General features: G+C 34.6%; 2 protein-coding genes across 6 annotated transcripts in view; one reads left to right on the top strand and one right to left on the bottom strand.

Moving 5' to 3' along the window:
* Positions 1 to 18453, top strand: part of LOC147910437 (uncharacterized) — a 214598-nt gene extending 196145 nt beyond the window's left edge. Inside the window, exon 4 of the mRNA XM_087416830.1 lies at positions 9890 to 18453. Within this exon, the coding sequence (XP_087272956.1) occupies positions 9890 to 10040 (151 nt within the window). The 3' untranslated portion in view covers positions 10041 to 18453. The remainder of the gene's footprint in view (positions 1 to 9889) is intronic.
* Positions 1 to 20212, bottom strand: part of tei (irregular chiasm C-roughest protein teiresias) — a 358357-nt gene that overhangs the window by 91131 nt on the left and 247014 nt on the right. The window lies entirely within an intron of this gene.

Below are 20212 nucleotides of genomic sequence, written 5' to 3'. Positions count from 1 at the left end.
ATAACCAAATCGACCGGTGCGAAGGGAGCATGTGTTATGAAGAAGTGTGAAGGTTTTCCTTTAAAATTATTAAATAAATACGATATGCGAAAAATGTGGTATAATAATTATTTATTATTGAACTATTTGTCTTAGAAAAATTATTACGAATAATGTACAAATAATATCTGGCCATTGTGTATCTTCATTTTTAATATCATATTTTTTTTAAGTAATGACAATTGATTATGCTATTCTCTTTCTGTAGTAATTGATTCAGTTTGGATTCGTAACATGTAGTTGTAAATCAAATTAACCGTGTGGAGATTATGGCTTTCAACTTGATGAGAGTAATTTGATTTTCCATAAATATTCGAAAGCCATTATCTAAATTGATATTAAAATAATCGCAGCTTTTCTACAATATCGCAACGATATCGATTTTCCTGCGTTCCCCGAGACTGCGCAACACGACCTTGCGAACAGTCGTCTGCTGCAATCTCATTTTTATTTTATTTTATTTTTTTCGATTAGGAAACGTGTCCTTTAAATCGACATGGACGTAATCACCATGTCCCACCGCATATTTTCAGTAACGTTACCGACAATTTAACGTCTTTAGACCGCATGCATCATCGTTTCAAGATTACACAAAATCGACCAACTTTTCCCTCGTTTCCGCATTGAGATTTTACCACTTCGTGGAACAAATCTGCGATAAAAGACTCTCTAACGACGTGGTATATGTCATTTTAATTCACGGACGAAGGGAGCGACTGCTGGTGCGGCGGTCGGACAGAAGGAAAATCGTCAGCCCGTCGTTTTAATGAAGTGTCGTCCGCAACGACGGACGACGTTCATTTCACACATATGTATGTACGTAGAAATCTCTCATCCTCGACCAGCCCTGGGAATTATATACGACGTCGGTGGTCGGATGAGCGACGCGAAGGAAGGTGAGACGAGACGGTTCACCGCGGGGGCTGAAAAAGTGAGAAACGGTGACGGAAACTCGCCGTAGCGTGTGCGAAAGAAGAAAAAACGAAAGAAAAAGAGGAAGAGCAAAGGGGCAGAGTCAGAGAAACAGTCGCGGAGAGCTGTCCGCATGTAGACGTTAACAGTGATATTAATGCGGCCCGGCAACAGGATACACGCGAGAAAAGTCAGCTCGGATGGCACATTATACGTCACACTTCGCTGGAGACTAACTTCGACCGCAAAGAAGGGGTGGTTTCGGTCGTACGTATATACGAGATAGATTTGAATTCGCATGACGAAGGAATTTCATTTGCGAAGTTGGTTTTACACAACAGCAGCTGCGTAGAAAAACAACCGATGATATAAACGAGATGTGCGAATTCAAAAGATATAAAAATATACATATAATTATGTTTATTATAATTTTTTCAATATAGTAATATATTGGAAAGTATTTTTTTAATTATAGTGATCCGTTTTTTTATTCGCTTTTCGCTTTTTCCTGAATATGCAAAATATTATTCACAATTTTTTATTATTCAATTTTTGACGTTATAAATATGAAAAAGAATATTTTACGCTAACCGTCATGCTGTTACATATCCGCACAAACACATAAATTAGATTATTCCCATTTCTGTAGCATGTTAAGATCCAAACTTATCGAGAATATATTAGCTTCAATTTCTGTTGGAAGCTTGGCTACGTTTGCCAAACCGCAGTTTAGAGCTGACCGCAAACGAGAGCACAAAATTCTTCAACAATTTCAAACTTCCGTCCGCTGAACGGAGGGGATTCCTACAAACTGGCGGCTAGTCGATCCCGGCACAAAAGCAGAATGTTATGGCACTGGCCCAGACGTAATCGTACTTTAGAACCCGGGCGCGACCTGTCTCATTTTGTACTGAACATTTTCATACCGTTCCTGCGTAATCCGGGACTTAGACAGACCACGGTAAAACGGTCCGATGTAAACTCGTTGACGTTAGTCAGCGTCGCGTCGTGTCGCGTAAGTATTTGGACCTGCAGAACGTGGATGTTTGGCACGACAACGTCTGCAAATAATGACAATGTGCACGACGGTGTCGGTTGAGAAAACAGTTCGTTGGGAAATGTTTGTGTTACAGATATTGCGAACTGAGTTTTTTAATAGTTTATTCTGTACGCAAGCATCACATCGATCGCACAAATTGGAGTTTAACGCAAATTACTTTATTATTGTAAATTTTAAGGATTTTATATAAACATTTTATCAGATTTATCAGTGAAAAAGTTAAAATATCAGAATTATTTTGATTAATTTTATTTGTTTATGATCAAGTTGTTTGATTGATATTAGGTGTTGGAATTAATTCGTAGCGTTTTACAAGTGATGGGAAGTACTTTCATTAATGTATTTTTTAATGCTCATGTGAAATAAATAACATTCTTTCATTAAAAACGCTACGAATTAATTCCAACACCTAATACATTTCATGCGAAATTTCAATTGCAAAATTTCTAAGCTGTGTGAATTTCCAATCTTTTATGATATTTCCAGAATTATATTTATTATAATATTTGCAAGTATATATATGTATATACATGTAATTTATTTTTTAATTGGTAATTAGTTTTTAATATATAAGAATACAATTTTTTCTTTATTAAGCTATATATTATTTCGCTAGAAGCTTTTGAGAATAATGATGTTTCTTATGTTACCAATTTATATTACAATTAACTGTAGAAGAATTAAAGTCTTAATTAGAAAAAGAGCTGAGTGACAGACAGAAAACAGATGCCTGGCTTATGGACGTGCTCAATTACAGATAAGATAATGGTGCAAGAGAACCAGTAATCCCTCTAATGTCTTTCTTATCAACGCATAAAAACTCAATGTTCTAGATGTAAGAAGAATCCAACTTTAATCAAAGTATAGTTGTTTCTACTATATTAATGCTTCTACTGTATTAAGCAATAAGACATGATTCGTATAATTTTCTTCTGAATGATACACTTCCTTGTTCGATAAAATATGTTTAATAAAATATTGCGATATAGAATATTTTTATATGTGTAATCCAATATTTTTATAACTCAAATCATAATTAGGAAAGTAAAACGCAAATATTTAAGTATACTAGCATTTTGTATAGAATAGAAAAGATTCAGACATCAACAGTAATCTAAATAATTCGAAAAAAAAAGACGTCTTGTAGAAAAATATAATTATTTTCTATTGTTACTCAAAATATCTTAAAAATTATTTCAATTGAAAGAAGAATCTGATTGCATTGTGATTGAAATTCTGATTGAAAATGAACAAATCAGAAGTTTCTGGTTGAATCTATTATAATTCTAGTCGAGATAATCAGAATTTTTTTATTAGTTCATTTTCAACTAGAAATTTTTCTTGGTGGAAGGAGATGCTTCATTTTTTACATTCTTTCAGGCAATTTATTCCAGATTTTCTCTCTTTCTCTCTCTCTTTCTCTCTCATCTCCTCTTTTCGTTATATACATATATGTTACAGTTTACTGTTAATATTCGTTGAAGTAGCAATATTTTATTATGCAGTTCGTGTACGTGTATGTGTCTCATTTGTACAAATCTGGGAGCATCCCTTTTCCTAAAGAAGTTTTCAAAAGGCGAGCGGAATAATGCATCCAATTCAGAATCACAGGTCTATTGAAAGCGTAGACGCTAGTGTCTCTACTTTCCGGTAGAATCAACATCATTTCATTGAAAGCCGCGGCTTCTACGAGTCGACTCGACCGAGGAGGGTAAATATCACAGGCGAATAATATACGCGCGACGCAACCGTCTCGCCCGCGAAACATCGTGGATACACATCCGGATGCGTGAGACAGCGTGTATATGGTAATGCCGGGGTGGCTTTATGTCGAGCGTTAACGATTCCACGTTCTGTGATATTAATCTGAATTTCAAATTTCCACGGTGCGGCACCTTCGCCTGGTGCACGAAGTCGCGGCCGAGGCGCATAGTGCAAACTTACGCACTGGACCAGGAACTAGTTCCCAACCTAACGTCTATTTCCACTCGCAGTGACTTCGGTCTAGCGTAAAAACGTTATTGACCTCACTTTAACGAGATAGTTAAACTACCGTGCATCATGCACCCGACGACGAGATTGTAAGCGAAACTCGCTGGTGCGCGGTTACCGATAGGGTTCCAGCATTGCAAATTCGTATTTGCGAAGGACGCGAGAGATCGTCGAGTATACGCGCACTCATTTTCGTACCGCCGGTTTCATGATCTTATATACGTTCGTCGTGCCGTTCGTATCTCCTTCGGAAGGATAATAATGGCCGTAAGACGTCGAATAGCGGAACGCGTCTTTAAGCGCTGTAATTTACGACAGAGCAGCAGATTCGTCGGAATAATACAGTAGTAGATGCCGTCGTAACGCTGCGAGCACTGCTTGCACGAGTGAAATTACTCGTATAATGAGCGGCGTGTAAGCGAAGAAGGTCGGTTACTCCTCGAAGTGAAATATAAATACGCTCCCCGTAGAGCTGATGGAGTAGCTGGCTGGCGCGTCAAGGTTCCGGTAGAGATAGTAAAAAGTAGCTCAAAAGAAACTCTGTGAGAGCTGAACCGTAAAGACGCATAAAGATGAGCGTTAACCTGACGTCAACTGCGGTAGGCTAGTTTTAAACTCATTAGCGAGCTAATAGAGACGCGGAGAATTTCTCTCTTCATAATTGACTCTGTGCCTGTTTTTTAAATACAGCGCAAATAAAATTTCTCTCTCTCTCTCTCTCTCTCTCTCTCTCTCTTTCTCATTCTTCTTTTTTATTATACATAATAGACAACAATATTTTAACATGTTACCTTCGTCCATAAAATCGTCTCCTGTTCTATTCTCATTTCGCTCTACAGCAACTAATTTTATTGCAATATTCATTAATATCGCTAAAATTGCCAATGCTATCTTCGTTATCTGTGCATTTTTTCTACATGTATACCTGTGCATGTGTGTGTTGTGCGTACAAGTATATGCAGTACAATACGGGTACACATATGCATAATATTTGTTCACTGTAGTAAGTTATATACTTCTGCTTCCTCGTTTTTATTTTGTTGTTATTATTTGTTTTATTTACATTATTATTAATCATCTTTAAATCATTTATTTAATATTGTTATCTGCTTAGGTATTGTAACGGCAGTCATGCTAACGCCTCGCATAATTTTATTTTTTTGCATATATTTTTATATATCTTTTATATAATTTTATTGATACACAATAAATTAAATTAAATTAAATTAAAATATATATATATATATATATATATATATATATATATGCGTCTAAAATTTCTGTTCTTTACAGTCTATATAATCTAGTATATATCTAATTAGAATTATTTTAACTATTTTATTAAGAGAAAATATTTTACAACAAATATTGTATAACAAACTCGTTTGAAATAAAAATCGCTGAAAATTTAAAACGTTCCAAAGATTCAGTTTAATAGTTTGACTTTGTACGAAGCCGTGCTTCAGCAATGCTGCCAATTCTAACGAGCATTGTGCCGTAATGATTAGAATTTCGTTTCTCGTAACGGCTTGGAATACTGATAAAGCGAGCAGCCGTTAGTGATGTCAAAGACTTTTTGCGCGGAGAGCGGTTACGTGAGCTCAATAAGAATATATTTTCTTGCACGCAAGGGAGAAAAGACACATGTATTCTCTACCGGAATTAGAAATGTTTTATGCATATTATTGCACGCCATGTAACATGCGATATATACTGCGCGCTGTTTCCTAATATACTAGGAAAGTATACTGGCTAGTATACTTTTACAGTTTTCCCAGCATAATTGTGTGTGTGTGTGTGTGTGTGTGGGGGGGGGGGGGATATTCCGCTGTCAGAACTCGTGATAAAATCGTTATGCTAATATATATTTGACAAAAATGAATAAACTTCGTCATAATCAATTAATTGATTCAGTGTAAGACTATTTTATTAATAAATTGTAAAAATCTTGTTGATGGTGAATAAATTTATTCATAAAAACATGAATATTAAAACAAATTTAATTTGTCGCTGAATTGAACAAAATATATTTTGCTATTACAACAAAATTGTCATTGTTTTGATGGCGAAATAAAAATTATAACGAAATTACTTGCAAAATATATTTAGTAAACAAAATTTTAACTTTTTGTTTAATTTTTTTTATAGCAATAAATCATTTTGTAATATAATGTATTTCCAGATCCATTTCTTTTATCTTTTACATATATTTACGGATATTACAATATAAAATTTTAAATTGTGACAAACAATTCTGTAATAATTAATCACATTTTTTATAATTTTACATTTTTTTAACTAAATAATTTGCGATTATTAATATCATCGAATTTCAATATTATAAAAGCTTCGAATTTTCATTTTCTATCTTGATTAAAATGTATATAATTTATTTTAACTTTAAATTTTTGCAACTGTGCATTAATAATTTCAAATTTGGCAATTCATGCGAAATGTTCAAATTCGTATGTGTTTTACGATATGCATTTGATATTTCAAATATTTGCTGAAGGTTGTACTACTTTGCGGATAATAATAAAATTTTCTCTTTACTCCAAAAGGCTCTGTGCCTATAAAAAAAAATCTTGTATGATAAAAAAAAGGATAATCATAACATTTTTTCCTACTCGCATCGATGAAAATGTTCTGTTTTAAGAAAAAACTTAGAGAAAAGTCAACGTTTTTTTTTTCACGTGAAATATTTCATATTGCAGTGTTAAGATTTCTTGACGAGGATTTTTGTAAGTAGTTACAGCAAAAGTTGCACGGTTCAGCTCGATTAATGTAAAGTGAGGATGATTTCCCTTTGAGACTGAAGGAATCACGGTGCGGGTTTATAACCAGGGCGATATTACTTCATATTAAGCAAAGCTTACGGCCCATAAGCCAGTCTTCGCTAAATTGACGGAGCTCATTAGCACGGTTACCTCTTCCCGAGCGTCTTGTTCCAACACCGGCGAGAGAATCCTTTTCCCGGGTACGCTTGTATACACGTGAATGTGCGCGACCACTTTTCTTCTTTTCTCTCCTTTCTTTTTTTTTATAAAGACCTATCCTCTCGAGGTCGTCCATAGCCATGGACGAAAAAGCGGGAGGTGAACTCTGGCAAAGCTGATGAGCTTAAGTCTACCGGTTTACAAAGAGAAAAGTTAAGAGTCCGCTGCTAGATAGCCGATGTTACATTGAACCGGGTAAAGGTATGCAAATGATTATTAAGCCGCGATGCTCAAATGGCTGCCAGCGCTCAGAGATGATCTTGCCAATTATTTTTCACGTCTCGTCACAGGAACTCTTTTATATAAATATAAGTAATTACAACAGCCTTTATCTAATTTCTGAAGCGTTGATTAAAATTTGTATTTAAAGACAGTATTTAAAGATGGATAAATATATTACATGTAATTTCATATAAATTTTTTTATATTTTTCTGAAAAATCATTTCTTTATTTATGTTATGTTTTAATATACGTACAAAATAACGTACATGTTTCGATTTTAAACACATCGCTCCCTTGCTTCAAAAATAATTCAACTAAAAAAACCGTTTTACCTTATCATGAATAAGTTAGGAAACATTACTCTATCAAGCATCAAAAAATAAATTAACTGTCTTTAGAAAAAGTCACAATTTAAAAGGAGTAGTTTTTAAATAATTCTTACTAAAAAAGGGCGATTTAAAAAAACCGTCACTAAAAAAAATAGTTTTTACGATTTGTGAAATATAAAAATAAAAATAACATTTGATCATGTCAAGAATATATACTTTTCATCGATATTATTCAATAATTGTCTGTCAAGTTGTAAAATAGTTTTTCTTTTTTCTCTTGAAACTTAATTTTCTGAATTGTACCACTTTTGAAATAAGAAAAACAATATGTTTTTAACAGATATATATGAAGAACATGTAACAAGTAAGCGAGGAGAATTTGTTAAAAAGCAAATCGTCTACTTTGTACTTTAACTGAAAACGAAGATATACATACTTTACAATACGAAGAACTAGTGATGAACAGAAATTCGAGTGCCTTTGCGTTGTAAACCGGTTGTAAGAAAGGTAACTTTCTTAAGGTTACATGAAAGATAGTAGGATGCAAATGAGCATGCTGCAATACTTGAAGAAGTTTACATACAACTTCGCGTACATTCCTACAGAGCTTCTCTTTCATGGGAAGCTTCTCATTGCGATTTTCGAGTGTTTCATTCGACAAGAACTTCAACGGATATGAATTTCCTTCTCGTCGCAAAACACCGTGAAGATCGCGATTGGATTTCATAAAAATCACATCAGCTATAAGAAGACGTGTACAAGTTCGAATTAGATGAGAAGTCAGCGAAGAGATAAGGAAGTTTTCGCGGATTATTAAGTCATGACATTAAGGGGACTGCCTGCATCGTGATAAGAGAAAAAGAGGGGAGTGCGTGAAAGGGAAAGAGAGAAAGATATACAGTTAATTATGTTTTATGCAGTCTGCATTGAAATGGCATCTTTACCTTTCTGGCGAGCAGCGTCCTGCGCGCGCGAAGAATTTTCCTACACATTACTTTTCTATTAGACAGCCTGCAGCGGAAAGCTCTAAATTATCGAATTCCGATAATGTAATACTCGGCGAACGAGAAGGACGGCCGCTAAGACCGGATGTATATTTAAAGCAGAATGTTGTTTTATCCTCGATTTCGAAGAAATTGAAAACAAGGATGAAGATTTCGTGCAACGCGATGCCGACGATGAGATGCGAGAGCGTAGACAAAAAAGTACATATCGTCGCTCCCACGTTGGTGGAAGCGCGAGGATGGAGGAGGAAGAAAATGGCAGCAAAGATGGGTATACAAAAGCAAAAGATGTTTATGTAACCCAATTTTCCGACCGATTGGCGCCGGGTGGCCAATTTCCGCCCTTCCTCGCGTTCCTCCTCGTTATACTTACTTTATCTCTTTATGTAAGCTAGCAGCAAATGCTTTTGCAGGGATGGCGTATAAGTTCTCGTTCGCCTCGCATCTTCGTTCAATCGCGACTTTATCTTACTTTAAAATATAGCATTCTCATTTTCTCATTACGACAGCGAATAGACACGAGGCTATCACTAAATCGCTGGTCGTAAATCTTTTTTCAATGGAAAACATCAGGAGGGCAAAAAAGAAGGAATACACGAATGCGCAAATGAGACGCAAAAAAATGAAGGGTAGAATCGCGCGAAAGAAAAAAAGAAGAAGAAAATGAATTTTCAAGGCAACAGAAGATAGAAGGAAACGCAGAAAGAAAGAACTTGATGATTTAGAGAACGTTGTTGTCTCGCTTTATACTCACGGAAAACCAACAACGATATTGTACATGATGACTAATGCTGAATCTTGTTACAGACTAGTATTTCTTTTTTTACAATTCCTTTTTCTCACACATTCATTTTCTTTTTTACGTAATCTTTCATTTTCCATTGTTTTGTCATTGATTTTGTAGTTATCGATTCTGTTGAAATAATTGTGAGTAACACAAGTTCCCTTAAATATAACATGTTAATATTTCATCTATAATTTTATATTTGTATTGCGTATAATTAATTGTGAATATATTACGTATGAAGTCTAGAATTAACTAAATTCTTTTTCAAGTTCAAATCAAATCTTAAAGGTTATGATTTTATTGTAAAAATAAATATACTTTTATTTTAATTATTCTTTTTATTTTGAACACATTAATTATTAATGTTTGTGTTTATATATTGTTATTATTAATATATCTGTTGTTGATACATATAATCTTTATTTCACCAAATTCATTGATATATATAATCTTTATATTGCAAAATTGTATATTAATAATATTATTTTAATCGTGCTGTATCGTACCTCCTATTTTATGCAATTTACGTGAAATTATCGTTTTTCAGAGGTACGTACATTGTCGGATCACAAGGCTTAACGAAGAAGAAATCACCGTCCCTACTATCGGCGCACTTAACCAAAGTAATGCAGTCAGCTGCCACTTCGGTGTTCCCTTTCCTGGACAAGTCAACTTCCGCCTGTGAGCGATCTTCCTGATCCTTGATTATCGGCGAAGAGGATATCGTAGTCGGCATCTTAGGATTAAATGGAAAGGAAGATTGGTCATGGGATTCGACAGATGAAATGAATTTTCAATGGAAGCTCAGATCGAGGATCTAGAGTGAAGAAGCAAGAGGTCATGCGGGAAAGAGAAAAACAGAAAGAGAGAGAGAAAAGAACGGGAGAAAGGGAGAGAGACAGAGAATGTTAGAGAAAGAGGATAGGAGGAAAAGAGGATTAGCTCCTGTCTTATGGTGCTAGCACTTTCGGCCTCTTGTTCTTTCTTCTTGTTGTGTCATTGGACTTTCTCTCTCATGTCTCATTGCTATTGTTCGTGCAAGTTTCAGCAACTGCTGGTATTTTCCGCGAAACTTGGGACGAACGAAAGACAAGACCGATACGACCAAGACTAGGAGTCGGTAAGAGAATCAAGGGGCGAACGAGAATCACACTACTTTACGATGTAATGGGTCTTGGCCTCTTTTGGCCGGGAGACAACTCTCGCTAATCCCCCTTTAGCCGGGGTAACGTAACTTTGCGTTCTATCCGAGAATACCTTATGGCCGTGCAACGTCGAGGCAACTATCCAAGCCACCTTCATTCCCCGCTTTTAACATCTCTACCTGACCTTAAGCTAAGACAGGAAACTGCAGTCGCTCGTTTCGGTGAAGTAGTCTGCAACTTCTAAGAAATCGCAGCGCAAACTCGAGAATCGGATAATGATTCGGTACGAGAAAACAGCGATAGTTTGCGATCCTTTCGTAATACAGCGTTGCTCCAGTTTCTACTTTGAAAGAGAAGGAAGTTCAAGAATACATAACAAACTAATTTTTCGCGACATAAAGCAGTATGGCTCTCATCATCGCAATTCAACTGTCTACAATTAAAATTTAAATAACTATATGATATGATATAATCTTAAACAATAATAATTTATTGTTGAATATAATGCACAATAAAATATTAATTATTTAAAATTGCGTTTTAATTAGCTGTTCGTTTTACTTAAATATTTTTTAAATAATATATGTAATGTACATATATTATATGTTTCATGTTAATGGATGTGCAAATATAGTTGTGCAGTGCATTAATTGGTTTATATTTATGTATATGCAAATGTATGTATATTGAAGATTAAATTAATTGTAACTTGTCACAGATCCATTTATTAACATGTCGGTCGTATTTACTATAACGATAATCTCTGGGAAAGCAACTGTATCCATAAAATCACAATTTCGCGTGGATAGCGGTGCGTTCAAGTCGAAGATCGAACTTCGATTCTATTCAAGAAGTTAAAAAAGAATGCCACAATGAACTACGCCCGACTGAATCCTTTCTTGGCTTAATGATTGATGAGATTTCTTTCTGTGCTATTCCGACGTCCCCTGATAACAATGATTTCCTAAGATATAAATGAAGTTGCTGCTGCTGAAGCAAGTGAAATACAATAGATAAAGTATCCAAAGTTATTGTTCTAGACTTTTGTAATTTTACAGATGTTTCTTTGTCATCCAAGATAATCTTGCTATTTTTAATCATCGTTCTAACTCGATATCATAAATTTTTCTTACGCCAACTTTATAAGAGAGAAATTCGAAATTGTATTAGATTAAGTTTTATTTAAATAATGTAAAAGTATATATACATTTTTCCATTTATATAATATTCACATAGAGAGATAAAGATTTTATCTTCCAACAAAAAGCAGGTGCATCTATTGAATCGGATATTGAAATCCATTTTCAAAAACATCATATGCATAACATACAATTTGATTTATTTTAAATACACGTTTTTGATTTTTGTTCCATACAAAACACTCGCATTTTAGAAACAAGATATTACAAAATATAAAAATAAAATTTGCTCAATTTATAACAATTTATTAATTTTATGCTTGGTTGAATCTATGTTATGAATGTTAAATTATTTCATGTCTCTAAATTTTGGTTGATCTAAATAGCTGAATTGATCATTAAAACGCACAGAAATAGTACAGCAACGAGAAAATTATGATATCACTGTACGAAATTGTTACAAACCCTTTTTGCTATATAAATTGACATTAATATTGTCTCTTTAATAATGTTCCTTGTTTCTAAAAAAAAAAGAATGTAGGAAGGAAAAGAGAAAACATTAATATCCGACTTGTATTGCCATAATCTGATCTCTGCCTCATTCGTGTGCTCTTCGCTGCCTGAAACCTTATTGCCTGAGGTTCCAAAGGACATCTCCTAACTAATTCCTCATGATCGAGCGCAAAAGCCGCTCGAAGGAGGATCTTCCCGTGAGATTCTCAACGCAGTAGGGGTCGACCCTTTAACAGGATAGCGGAAGACATCTTCGCGGTCCGCCCCAGAAACTCCAGCTCCTGCCTCCTCCGCCATTCGCGGAGCGAGCCTTGTAAATCAATTACAAGTCCCACCACGCAGGTACCTCGGAGAAATGGCACGTACTAAACCCTACCAAGTTTTGGGCGCTGACGTGATCGGGAAACTCATGGCGCGCGCGCGCGCGCGCACGCCGAATCTACCTCTTCGCGAAATGGAGAGAAACCATCAGCACAGGTACTCGTAGTCGATAATAGAAACTGCGCCACACTTCGTCTTCCGGCTCGCCTCTCTTTGCCCGATGAATTCGGACAGGTCACGTTCGCGGCTCGCTCCATATCGGCAATAGTCGATGAAAGCCGATCATTAGGAGCAATAACGCCGTTCATTCCGTAATCTAACGATGACCGGTGCTGGTAGACGTATCTCAATAAACCTGAACGGCGCTGAACGTATTTGTTGGATGATTAATGATGACTTTGAGAAATAAACGGAACGTCAATAGTTTTGTCGATTATTTCCTCTTTCCACAATTTTTCTCTTTCAAATATAGTCATATTTATATTACAAAAATTATATGTTCGCTTGAAATATCACTCGAAATATGAAATTCGTTATATTTCGATATATTAACTTCATCGGTCTTCATCAAGAGTTCTGGATCGTTTGACAAGAATTTATCGATACTACACATCTCGGCGGCGAATGACTTCCGGTACATGACATTTATGAGGCGTTCGTAACCCGCGCGGTTCTTCAGTGAAAGCAGGTCGTTAACGGCTCTAACTCATTTCGACTACTCATTCTGTAATCCATCGTCGAACAGCGGTCGTGGTACGTTACCCACACCCGTTGTGCGAAAGATGGACGACAATATAGAGGAAATTGTCAATGTAGAGAACATTATTGACATAACCGCTAATTTCAATGTGCTTGCTTTAATGGCTTTCGTCTATGTTAGCGAAGAAACTTCTCAATAGTTTTTCTACTATTCAGACGTGCAAGTTAAAACGTAACTCAACACTTTCAATGTTTCTTATACGTTTAACTTTAACATTACCAAGCATATAAAGAAAGAAAATAAATACGTGCGCGCCTCATATAAATAATATATATATTTAATAATCAAAATCCGATCGTTTTCGAAAAGGAAATGTTAGAATTAACTCATTAATGCTCAAATTTTCAATTTATCTAACAAATTTATGATTTTGCAATGTCATGATTAGTTACACTTGATTCCATTAAATGCCTCAGGTGAATGCTATTATCTTCGCTAAATGTTTTGAATTGGTATCAACGCATCTTAATTACCAGATTTTAGTCGTGTAAACGCACATGCCTATATTGGCGAATGATCGTTAACACATAGAAGCAAACTGTTAACATCACTAAAGGCTTTTGCTTTGTAAACTAACAATAGTCCATAGCAGTTACGGCGGTTTGTAATCCAGCTAGTGGAAAATTAGTTGATTGCCAATTTTGGCATATGCACTAACACAGTATAATCATCGTAAAGATTCAAATTGGTTTACTTAGACATAGTTATTCCGTTTATATTCTCTATTTTGAAAGAGATTTTAGATAAACTTATATATATAAATATTCTTCTTTCTCTACAGACATCTTTTTCGTCCAAAATTTATTTTAAAAAATTAGTGTAATTACGTAATGAAAAATTAACTAATAATTTTTCATTAATTTTTAAATTAATTATAATTTTACTATTTACCATTTTCATTAATTTTTAAATTAATTATAATTTTAAAAATCAAATAATATTTTGAATCCCAATGCCCTTGCATAAATTGCTCTACACATCACAATTTTGATATGACATTTAAATCACAATGCACTGAAAAAAGAGTCTGATTGTAGCAACCGAACGTTGAGTAAAATAATTTTAATCAAATGTTTAGGTAATATAATTAAATATAATTTTACAAATATTTATTAAGTATTACTATTATATAATAATATTGTTTGGTAATACTTATTAAATATTTGTAAAAGTAAAATTATGTTTAGATATATTATCTAAACATTTGGTGGCTATAACCACACTCTGTTTTCAATATGAGATCTGTTATAGTCAAGTTGTTGCACTGAAAAAAAGAATTTATTTATACACTCAAAAAAAAGTCTGATAATAGCTACTAAACGTTGAGTGAAATAACGCTAAATGTTCAGTTAATATATAATAACCAAAACTAATTTTACTTTTTTAAATATTTAATAAGTATTACTAAACGGTTGATTATATTATTATGTTTTGTAATCCTTATTAAATATTTAGGAAAGTAAAATTATTTCTGATTATATTAGCCGAATATTTAATTGGCATTATTTTCCATATTAAATATTTAACCAGACTCTGTATTAATAGATAATAGCCTTTAATATAGCATACGTAAATAGCTATAATCTTAATGTTCATTAACATATAAACGTAGAGATTGGATGGAAGACCGAGCACACATCCGAACGTGGAAGTACCTGTTATTTCTGCTCTGTTACTCCGGGCCATTGTAAAGCGAAATCGGTCAGATCTCCGTGGAAAATAGTCTTTAATGGCAATAGCAGTAGTAATCCGGGATTCGCTATCTCTGCCGATCGCTTCAACCTCAAACGTTTCGCTTCGCGATTCAAACCATTCTACGCCGACGGAATGACTGGGATCTACCTGAGGGGTATCTAAACTACGCAACTTCGTATACGGCGGCGTGAATTTTCATCGTAGATCAGATAGATTAAGTTTGGGGTTAGCTTCGAGAAACGATCGTAGAATCCTTTCAAGTTGATCGTGCCATTATAAATCACAGCACTGAACGGTTTCGATAATCCACCGTATCGTTTAAACAGTTAACTGTTTCTCATTGACTCGATAACCAGTTGCATAATACTCTCGAGTATTCAGTTACTGCCTAATCACTTGGAAAACGTGCAACGATTTTATATCTCGTAAGGTTCATATAATAATCCTCACTATACATTGATTTATCTCTTAATCTTTATTTTTTTATATCTGAAAAAAATCACATCCTTTATAGATTCTAAAAGTTTCACTTAATTAGCTCAAATATGGAAAAAACGAATTATGTAATAAACAATAACATATTATAGTTTTTATAGGAATTGCAAGAAAAAAATCTCCGAATAATGTGTTTTTCGATTGAAGAAGGTATAACTAATTATATGTTTAATAATATGTTTCTTTTTTATTTAAATATATTTTTATGAATGTTCCATATTGTAATAGAATAAAAATGTTAAAAGAAAACATCACTTTGTATCACACAAGAAAATGAAAATAAATTTACCGTTATTTACCGTTGTTTTTGCATGAAAAACTTTGCATCGTAAACACAGCGCGTGTGAATTACACACATATGTGATCTCCAAGCATATTTATGCGAACGCATGAATGTTCACGGAAGAGTCCATACAAATGAATCGTGAAGCACAGGTTGGATCTAAATATGATTGATTGAGAGTATCTACAAGCACGATATGGATGGAACAAGTTGAGGGAACCTTGGTTCGAGTAAGCAGCTGACGACAGCTAAGGAGAAAAACGAGGGAAAAAGGGGAAGAAACTTATGAAGATCGAGGGCGACATTGACGCGCGGGCGTTGCCATTGCAGAAGGAATGGTAGATTTGCCAATGAATACGCAAACGATGTGCCATTGTTGTAAGCACTTTATCTAGACACGGTCGATAGGGCTACTTATATTGTTTGTCAAAGAAATTTCTTTACTATCGGGCATACAAAATGTCTTTCTAATGAAAGAATAATGTTCACTGACTTTTTATATAGACCAATACAATAACATATCATGTGAAAATATGGAAAGAATACAGTACAAACGAGAATAATGGAATTGTTAACAAGGTAGATAAAAAAATTCAAAAGTTGCATTATTTTATGATAAATACAATTAATTACAGATATATGTCTACTTTTAATCAACAAAAGAAACATAATTAATGAGAACTAAACGCCGTCGGAGCACAGTATTTAAATATTTATTATTAAAAAATTACGCAAGCAACATAAGTATTGCAGTCAATAAATATAAACATTTTCATAGTTTTAGTTAGAATAAAAAAGTATATATAATGAACACTGAATTAAAAAGTCTAAAGATAACACATACAAATTTAAATAAGAACAAAACAAGCGCTTTAATCCACAAAGATTAATTTTAAGCTAGAATATTCTCTCTTCTATCCATACCGTCGAAATCTTTCAAATAATTTTTTCATATTTAAAATATGTTACACATGTTTCAAATGAATTTGAAAACGGCGGAAAATCGCTTGCATGTACGAACTATGCTAATAGTAGGTGCAAAATGGGTGTAGAGCCGGTAAAGACTCGCAGAGTTTATTAAGGGTCTGAGGAGAGAGTGCGGAGAGAAGTAACTTCTTCGTTACCTGCATACTTCGCAATGTTAAGAGAGAAGATGATCCTCCGTAAAGTTCCGCCTTCGAAACTAAATTGCCACGCGCGCGGTGGAGAGAAGTCTGAGAAAAACCCACCTTCGCGTCGTGTTTTCGCATCGTGGCAAAGAGATACTGAGAGAGAGAGAGAGAGAGAGAGAGAGAGAGAGAGAGAGAAAGAGAGAAAAAATTCTCTAATTTGCTGCACTTCGCATTTGCTGTAACGTTACGGTAATCGGGGTGTAAGGAATGGACCACGCGGAAAGTTTTCTCCGCGCTCACATCAGATTCAGCCATTAAAAAAGTACAACCACTCTCCTGTTCCCGTCTTTCTTTATACCGCAATATGAATTTCGATGCGAATACACGTGTACGTATCTAAGTGTAGGTATCCATTACACGCGAATGAATGCTTGAGGAGTTCCGGAGTATAACCGCGGAATCGCTTTAACGGTAAATAAATAACTGAAAGGAATTGAGTTTGAAAACGAGGTGGAGCTTCTACCTTAAAATGAAACGTATAACTCGAAATATATCAATTTATCACGTTCATGCAGGAAGATATAATTAATGCAGCGATGATGTAACCCACATCTCGACTTGCCATAGAAGCTCTTCAAGCAGAATTGCGTAACGAGTAATTGATGACAATACATTCACGTTTTTCAAGAAAGTATGCGCTAAAATGGTAACTCGTACAAATAACCTTATTCAATCAAAATATAATTAAATGCAAGATAATTCCTTTTGTCTATATCAATACGATTTAATTTCATATTATTTAGTGAAAAACGTAACGATTATTTACCGATCCACATCTCATGTACGCGAATAATTTCCTCGTGGGAATTGCTGAGGAAAGAAAACGCCGAGAGCAAAAGCTCGTCAATTCGCCCCTTTTGAAAAAGAGGTATCGGCGTCATTCACGTCAAGGCTTTTCGCGCCCTCTCGTCGTAAGGGGAATGTAATTATAGGTGTCCCTTTCATGCATTCGGAGAACGAGTGGATTCAGCATGTTCAACTAATCCCGGCTGATCTCTCCATGGCTTCGATTCTGGCCCACGGCTCTTTCGATCTCGCGCACGACGAGTTTTATTAAACACGTGTCTCCGTCCGATCCAATCGCATCATTTTCACGGACCACGTATCATCCTGCTGAAATGACGGACATGTGGTATGTTCGGTAGAAAGTCCCTTGGGGCTCGTTTGTTAATAAGATTCCCCCAACTGTGACCGCAATCGAATTTTTGGCCTACTAGTTTGCCGGCGGATCGACTGCTGTGGATCAACTGAAAAGTCTTTTTACGCGAAATTGCCGTCACACGTGATCGCAATGAATAATTGCATCGGCGGATCAAGCGCATTGCGAAAATATATTTGTAATTTTGCCGACAGATGCAATTAATATTCTGATGAATATTAATATAAAGACTCGTATGTGTTCTGAAGAAATTTCATCTAACATGTATAAACATATCTGTTTTAACGTAACATATATGTATTAAATAATATTTTAATAAACTTTCCATAGAACATAAATTAACAGTAAGATTATATCAATATTATTATAATTTCCCATTCAACAATACTAATGTAATATAATATTGTAGATAATAATTACATTATTGAATAGAAAATTATAACATTAATGTAATATTATTAGTTCCGCAAGTTTTTAAATAAGACTTTAATAGATAATAATATTCAACAGGAATAAAATATTTATCATTTCTACGGAGTATATTTATCTTTCCCTAAAACTACAGCGATCGAATTGTAATTACAATTAACTGATAGTTTTATAAAATAATTCTAAAATGTATCTTGTTTCGCTAATAACTTTTTCACGCGGTTTGTAATATTTCAATATAACGTTATTTATTACAGATATTTATATATTATTTATATATATATATATATATATATAAATAACTGTATGAGATTATGTAATTTCTATAAATTTATTATTTACAATAATACAATATTTTTAATTATAAAATTAAATAACGTATAAATATTTGTATAAATAACTAACAATAAGAGAAAATGATCACTTTTCAGATTCTATGATTGTGAAATGGAACTATAGAAAATGTAATTTTATTTGAAAATCATTTATTGCAACGCATTTAAATAATATTATATTTAATAACAGATGTGATATTTCAATAGCCGAACGTGAAAATTATTTAGTATGTCATATATATCGCCGTATCATTTATTTCCCTTTTTTATCAAAATATACAACATTTACTGTCGAATTGTGCATTGTCGACGACGAGCTAACTTGTGCACTCTTGAAAAAAACAATATCGCACGAGTAAAATTCGGTACGACAGCGCTACAAAACGCATCGCGGAATTGAATTTTTGCGACACGCTCTGCGAAGTACGGTCGTGCAAAAAGTGCTCGTGAAAAAAAAAAAACTAAAGCCGTTAAGTGACAGCTGCGCATTAGAAGATGTCCATCGATATTAATGTCATCGAAAACGTGCGATGTTCTAAATTGACTGTGACTACAAATAGCGCGCAATTCTAATTGTCATCGAGTGTGGTGTATACAATTTTAAGATCAAAGACTTCGAATTGTATTTTCTAATTTACTTTTTTTGGACGCAAATGGATTGTTGCGTTCGGAACTCGCTGAAATGAACGAAGTTACGCTGCGTGTCCCAACAATAATCGTGTTTGAGATTCATTACCGCGTCTGGATGCCCTCACAATTATGCCATCCAGCCCAATGGATGGCGAATTACACGAAATGAATTAGTCAGGAATACAGTCGCTTGGCATTACGAGCAAAACATGCAGTAATAATAATTCGTAACAACCTGTCAAATCAATGGAGCGCCATTCGTGCTCGCGCAAATTGCAAATGATATCGGTGAGCTAAATGTCATATAAAATATTGATGACCCTTGTAACCGTCCGTAATCATATCCGTTCATAGCTCAACTAATACGCGTTTAAGCATACGCAATGGGATTGTATTTTATCTCGTAAATCGTGTTACGTAAACGCTAATCATGACGTATATATCATGTCCTACACGGGCACGTCACACAACAAATATACGAGTTTTGCGGACGCGCGACAGTCCATATAGCTTCGAATGGGTATAATTGATTGTCCATGGGCTTGAATGACCGATAACAGAGTGATGAGACATGCGTCGTGCATTGTAAAACAACGACGGTTCCAGTTGTTTGCACGTGAGTTGCAAGGAATAATTAAAAACCTGCAGGACAAGTAAACAGCTCCATGTTTGCATATAACGAAATATATATATTTATGTACGTGCGCACATACGTGCGTGTAAATATGTGTGTGTGTGTGTGTGTGTGTGTGTGTGTGTGTGTATGTGTGTGTGTGTGTGCTCGGATATTGAAA

This window comes from Acromyrmex echinatior, chromosome 2 (genome assembly GCF_024713525.1).
Source record: "Acromyrmex echinatior isolate Ae372 chromosome 2, ASM2471352v2, whole genome shotgun sequence".
Taxonomy (NCBI): Eukaryota; Metazoa; Arthropoda; class Insecta; order Hymenoptera; family Formicidae; genus Acromyrmex; species Acromyrmex echinatior.
This window is presented reverse-complemented; position numbering and strand designations above follow the sequence as displayed.